The sequence below is a fragment of the Opisthorchis viverrini genome (genome assembly GCF_000715545.1).
Source record: "Opisthorchis viverrini unplaced genomic scaffold opera_v5_106, whole genome shotgun sequence".
Classification (NCBI taxonomy): domain Eukaryota; kingdom Metazoa; phylum Platyhelminthes; class Trematoda; order Opisthorchiida; family Opisthorchiidae; genus Opisthorchis; species Opisthorchis viverrini.
In genome coordinates, this window is record NW_008751768.1 from 163,345 (window position 1) to 170,207 (window position 6,863).

General features: G+C 45.2%; 1 protein-coding gene across 1 annotated transcript in view; it reads left to right on the forward strand.

The window, feature by feature from the left end:
* T265_05748 (hypothetical protein) overlaps positions 1–6,863 on the forward strand; it is a gene marked incomplete at both ends in the record, with an annotated part of 39,613 nt that overhangs the window by 1,591 nt on the left and 31,159 nt on the right. Inside the window, 6 exons of the mRNA XM_009170828.1 lie at positions 10–376; positions 1,043–1,196; positions 1,235–1,262; positions 1,297–1,518; positions 1,562–1,882; positions 4,826–5,073. Of these exons, the coding sequence (XP_009169092.1) occupies positions 10–376; positions 1,043–1,196; positions 1,235–1,262; positions 1,297–1,518; positions 1,562–1,882; positions 4,826–5,073 (1,340 nt within the window). The remainder of the gene's footprint in view (positions 1–9; positions 377–1,042; positions 1,197–1,234; positions 1,263–1,296; positions 1,519–1,561; positions 1,883–4,825; positions 5,074–6,863) is intronic.

The window sequence follows — 6,863 nt, forward strand, 5'->3', positions numbered from 1 at the left end:
GTGAAGTAGAACCCTGGACGGTGAACGTGGAACCACCTACGGCCTCAAATGTTCACGACTGCATATGTTCCCTCAAGCGCCACCGAGCTCCCGGTCCGGATGACCTTCCACCCGCACTGTTCAGAGACGGGGGTGAAGTCCTCAGTCAGCGCTTGTCCGATCTGTTTGCTTGCATTTGGGAAAAAGAGTCTATCCCAGACAACTGGGGAGAATCGGTGATACTGCCCGTTTTCAAAAAAGGGACGCGTAGTGATTGTGGTAACCACAGGGGGATCAGCCTGACTCCGGTTGTAACGAGACTGTTAGCGTCAATTGTGCTCCGTCGCCTTACGGTGGCTCGTGAGATACTGACCCGAGAGCAGCAAGCGGGATTCAGGTCTGTTAGGGGTTGTGTTGACCAAATCTTCTGCGTGCGTCAGGTGCTAGAACAACGCCATACGTATAAGCGACCCACAATTCTAGTATAAATATTGACATGCTGGTCGCCTGGTCGTTGGCCTTCCTGGTATGGTTGAACCTTTAAGAACTGAGTTCCAGCGGGCACAGAAGCCTGGCCACCACGACAAGGCGGTAGCTTTAGGTCGGGGCATCCTTCGCCGAAACATGAAGATGCCTCACCTCACCTATCCGTACAGACCACGTCTCGCAGCTATACATAAACACAGTCCTTACTGTAGCCTGGTACACGCCACCCTAAAGACCCAGCGACATGACTTTTTGACGCCACAAACGGCGCAAGTTAGCATGCGTGATTCAGGTCTTTGAGATTCTTGCACTGTCTTCATCGGAGACGTTTCCGTTCGAGCTAATAGACATGTAAAATAGGCATGTGAAATTTTCCACAAGCTCCAGTAATTTTCTTTGAATTGTACGGGGTAGGCTTAAAGGCTGATGGAATCCATTCCCTTCTTGGTGGACAAATAGGCTGTTTGGTAAATGTGCATTTTCGCACTACGCTAGTTTACGTTTATTTTTAGCGGATAACGTGTCATCAAAATCTGCGGTCCCCCACTCCAGTTACTTTTTGATCGGTATACTACAGCTGTGGTTATTCGCGTTTAATGTCGAGCATATTCAAGCCATACCGGGTTCTCGGATTATGTACTTCAGAGGTGCCATTCGTCGTTCGGTTTTTGCCTCATTCAAACGTATGTCATGTCGTGGTTCCAATCGGTGATAGTTTCAATGTATACAAGGTATGTTTTTTGTACGTCCACACTTTCATTCCCCTCAGCTTCCTAGATTGACCCTAGTTGCGATAAGTAAGTTTTTCTGACGCATGTAACCAAACTCCAGGTGACCCTGTTTCTGCACCTATTACTGCCTTTACTGCTTCCGGGAGATTTGTTTTTGCTGCTGCCGGGGGCGTAATTTACCTTTATCGTAATGGGCGGTACCTGGCCCATGAATTTCGTGGTCACCAACATAAGATAACGAAGCTACTCGCATTCAACAGTTCATTACTAGCCTCCGTGGACGAAACCTGTCTATTGAAAGTCTGGAATATACAAACTCTAGGTAAATTCGCTCAATACTCATCTAGCTAACCCGACTCTTCTAGAAGCTGTATTCTCTGAACAGTTTTCTCCTGACTCATTCACTATTACGGCGCTGGCATGTCCGCTTGGTTATAGGAACAAACTGCTTTTTGGAAGTGCACAAGGACCGTTACAATTGTGGAATGTGGTGTCTTCCAAGCAGTTGTACTGGTTCAAAGGATTTGGTGCAGCTGTTGCGTGTATTGAACCGGCTCCCGCTTTGGATGTTTGCGCAATCGGCCTAGGTGATGGTCACATATATTTACACAATATTAAGTATGATATCAGCTTACTGAAGTTTGTACAGGATGGCGGTGCAGTGACATCAATCATCTTTCGAAGTGGTAGGTCATATTGCTTGTTATCATGTATTTTAACTGTTGAATATCGCCATGGAACTGTCACCACATACTGCTATAGCATCTAGCATCCACGCCTCAAAATTTCAACTTTTCGGGTTGGAGATCATCTTTAAATCTCAGCGTTGGCTCGATAGACGGGTCGAGTTCAACCGTTCAGTTACAGCACATCTTGTGCATATGTCCATACAAAACGAAAGAACCAAGAGGGCTGCGATACTGTTCAGTCACCTGAGCATAAACGGGAGCAATAGAAAAACCCAGCTTTGCGTTTGAACCAGTGACCTCCAGACCGGCAGCTCGTGTCTTAGCGATAGAGATGTTTAGAGCCATACTCTACCCACACTCTACATCAATGGCTATCTGCACTGAATCTGGAGCTACCCCATAACTTCACAAATTCACAATGGTTGTGTTGGTAGGCGGTTTGAAAACCTACCGCATACAATGGCCGGACCGTTCTCAGCCTGCTGGAACAATATGGACATCTGTGAGAAACAGCAACCAAAGGTCAACCACTCATTTTCAACAAATGCCACGCGTCTTATATCATCCTTCACTGTGCGAAGTTGGATGCGTTTTTCTGGACATAACTGTTGTTGAATGTAGTATGAAGACAAACCCCTACATGAACAGAGTGAGATTTTTGTTGCAAGGAGATTCTGTTGTGGTGTGGCGTTTGGATATATGGGAATCTCTTGTCATCTATCGGAGAGTGCCGCATTCAGTTTTCGACCAGGCTGGACAATTTCTAGAAATAACTGAAGTTAAAGGGCCTAATCTGCAAAACCACCGTACTAGACTACAAAGCAATCAGCTATCGTTGGCTATCAGTTATTCGATTTTCGTTCATTTTGAAGCTATTGAAAGCACTCACACCTTGTCTTGTTCCATTTCCACCTCAACACAGCTCATAGGTTCATAGCCGAATGCCTGAAAGAAGCAACTTACAAAGACGTCTACCAACAAGGGCGCAGTAGGATTTCATGGGGTGTGGATCCAACTGGACGGCCAGTAAAAATGTCGAGAATCATGATCGCCGTTCCACTCGGTCTTCGGATGAGCACATCCGACAGCAGACAGGGCCCAAATGAAGTTGTATTTCAAGCCGTTTTAATGCCGTAAGCAAAGCGGAGGCAACACAGAGCGGCGCCGAAAACTCTGAAGGGGCAGTTGATTCCTAGCCTCAAGATTGACCAAGGACAGTGGTGAATGGAGAAGGTTAGAGGTAAAAAAGAAATTGGTGGTAGGAAGCAGCTTAATGTTATTCCAACCTATACGCAACACTGAACGGAAATACTCCCATATAGTGGAGCCATTACGAAAAAAGGTGCAGTAGCAGTCCAGACTAGATCTCGCTCACTATGACAGGAAGAACATTTTAGAGAACATATTTAGTTGTCACACACGCACGATAGGTACTCCTCATTGAAAGTAGACTAATTGGCTTAAAGTCAAGTTCGCAGCGAAGTAAAACCCCTGAAAGTCTATAAACCATTCGGCGCAGACCCTCTCCCTTATATGTTTGTTGATGATAGGGGAAGGCGCCTTAACTAACACACATGACTCAATTGGAGAATTTGGAAGGCAGTAAAAGAGGGGTGATGAGTATCCGTTGTTCCAGTCCTAAAACACAAGTATAATTATCGTCCAACTGTAGAACCCTGTCGATGCCAAGCCGTCATGTCATCTGAAGAATACATGAGAGCTGAAATATTCCCCCTTAGCCAAAGCCTAGACGGGAACAGTCGAGATGCTGGGGTTGAATTCCACGGACCTTCCGATCAATGATCAAGACCTTTAACCAATGAGCTATCTTGAAGCCATGAAGAAGCAAAGACAAAGATGCTCTCTATGATACCCTGTCAGGTCTACGCTAAACAACAAAATTCCGGCACTTTCTGCTAACGGGCTAGGTCAGCTCAATCTGTAGCTTTTGGGTTTGTGATTGTGGACAGGGTGCCAGAATGCCCCTCCAAAATATTGGCACCATCTTGGTCATGAGCAACCGTTAGGTACCATTTGCCCCTGTAGCGTCAGCTGTTTTCAGTCAGGGTACTTAAGGTCATCAAATCTCATCAATAACGATTATTCAGTGACGACCAAGGAAATCGTCCAATAAAAATACAGAAGCGCATTCCAGAAAAATCCGTCGTTTACGGTGGTGAGTTAAATATCTTGAGGACGAGTCGAGCTGGTTATCTGCTTCAGCGGCCATACTAGAGTAGAGTGTTCAGGTATGTATACAGGAATTCATATGGGATGCAACCGTTGGATAGAAAATATGACTCTTTTCTGGCTTTATTATGCCTGTCGTGTTTGTTAGCGTTGACGCACGGGGTCGCAAGATTGTCACACAGTGTACTGAATACATGGCTGTTATCCGGGAAGGACAGTTGCATGTAGGTATTCACATTTACAGATACAGATACCGTTGCGAGATATAGAGGTGACGGGGGCTTCAGTTTGCTCGTACTTCCGTGGAATTATTATCGGGCATTGCTTTGTGGAAAGCGGCACTTTTCAACTGTGAAACTGCGCAAATCAATTGGAATTCCTTTCAGATCATGGGTGTCTAGCCAGTGTTCTTCCTCTCCAACAACTAGGACGTCACCTTTTTCAGTTCAATTCAACACAACCTCAATGGTCATCAAGCAGATCGTTATTTTCCTTATGCATTACCTTTGCTACGTTTCTATTCCACATATGTTTTTCGATGGGTTATCGTTCTGACTCGGGTTAGTTCTCATAGTTTGGAAACCTTCGTCTCATGCACATGGTGAACTTCCATCCGTATTATTATAACATCTATATTGACCTTGCTCTGACTGCTGTCTACGTACAATCTCTTGCGCCGCATATCAAGCATATCACTTACTTTGGTTCACCCGTAGCATTCCATTCACCCTCTTAGTTCATGTGACTTAGACAGTCTTGAAAATACTGAACTAGACTCCTATCTCTCCTTCCTCGCAGACGGAAACCAGGATCTGTTCATGGTTACCGGTTCTACCAGTGGTCAGGTTAATTGTTGGCAGTTGAAGGACAAGGGTGAGAGCCGTCCGGTTGGTGCGACGCAGACACTTCACTGGGATCGTATTGTGAGCATGTTTTACCTCACCAATGGAGATGCAGCCGGTGCTATGGTCACAAGTGGCGCAGATAACTGCATAAAAGTAAGTTTTTTTACTCATTTATTTCTATTTCTTGTGTTCAGGCGTAGTTTGCTTGTTTGTATTTAGGCAACATATTTGGGAGGACAATGCCTTTGTTCGTAACTACGGTCTGTCATGGAGGGTGTTGTAAGCCAGTTCGCTCTTTCAAATCTGCGCGATCAGCCTTCCATTTACAACCCTCTTGAGAAACTAGGTATTTAGAATGAACTGAATGTAGAAGAAAGTAACTGTAAGACGTGTAACTCACTGGGTAGAAATTCAGCTTGAAATAAAACCTTGTAGTCATAAATCCTGTTTCGTTTTTTGGCGCCAGTCGGCAAGAAATGTGACTCACTTGCACGACTTACAGACTTATGGACAAATTTGACATATGATTAGCAAAGGTCACGGCTTGTTTGCCAAGAAGGTTGGAATGCCTGGGTAGGAGAGATGACTCGAAAGAAGGACTCGGGCTGCACAACTGAATCCCCGGGGGGTTTGGTAAATCAGCCATTTTAGGTCACAATACAACATGAAGAATAGGGCAGCAATTTGACAGTGGATAAGTGTTCCCCTTAGGATATACGTAAAGCATTTTTTTCTCTAGTTGTGGTGGACCTTAATAGGGCACTTTGAAAGGAATTCTAATCAGATCAGAATATTTGGTCCCATAATGGTGGGAACGATGCAGCGGGTTTGAATACCATACAGCAATCCCTAGCGACTAGCAAGTGCTTTAAAACCGGAAAGTAGTTTCGGCTCACTTACTCAGACCGAACCTACATCCCTGAGCTCTTCGGCAGAATCGCCAAATGTGCGCTCAGGGTATATGAATTTTCCAGACTCCCAGTTAGCTTCGAGAGCAGTTGTCGAAGCAATTTCTACCAGCACGAACGTCGTTGGTCCTGAGGGTTCCACCCTGTGTGCATGCCTACGAAGTACACCAACAGTAAGATTTATTGAGTGGTTCATCGAGTATTCCCAACCACATTATTTCTCGATGAGCCATAACCGGCGAGCTGCAATATACAACAAACACTCGATGAGAGCTTGACCCCATACCACTGAAAAGGGATGCAAATAATATTCAAATAATTGATGACAACAGGCTCCAGATGGCCTGAAGATTACGTTGCAAACCACTTACCGAGAGATTTTCGATCCGAAGGTACGTTTAGTTCTCTATCTACTGTTGCCCAGGATGCAACGATTGTGGAACCACTAGGCCCCGCAGAACCTAAGATAAGATCAGCTATCCACAGGCTGACAATACTATCAGCCAACAGTGATATGAATTTGAGAAACCTTCCTCCAGCCAATCAGTAGCGCTTTCTCACTGAAGGCGAACTCGGACTCAGAGTATCCAGTCAAGAACGCTTCGTTGTTTTTGTCAGTGCTGCTGCTTAAGACAATCGGCGGCAAGGATCGACTGACGTGTCGCAGTGTCGTAGAGCCAGTCAGACGGTGGACCGATCAAGAGCGATGATAGTTCAACAACGAGTGAAGCATGCAAAGAGCGATGAACAGTTCTGTTTTTAACCTAATGAAAGCCTATGGTTTTGCACCAGTTGTCCGAGAATTCCCTCGAGTGAAGCTGTTCATTTTCGGTGGATTTCCGAGCGCTTCGTGTGGGTTTATGAACCGAAAATATTCCACACCAGAAATACTTGTCTTGTTTTATTCTAGGTTACCTGGGGGATATCTAAAGTTTTTCTGATCTGCAGCATGGTGGAATATGAAAATACGTAAGCCAAAAACACTACTCAAATGAAAACAGATCGATCGGGTGGGGGGGGGGGAAACTGAGTTAG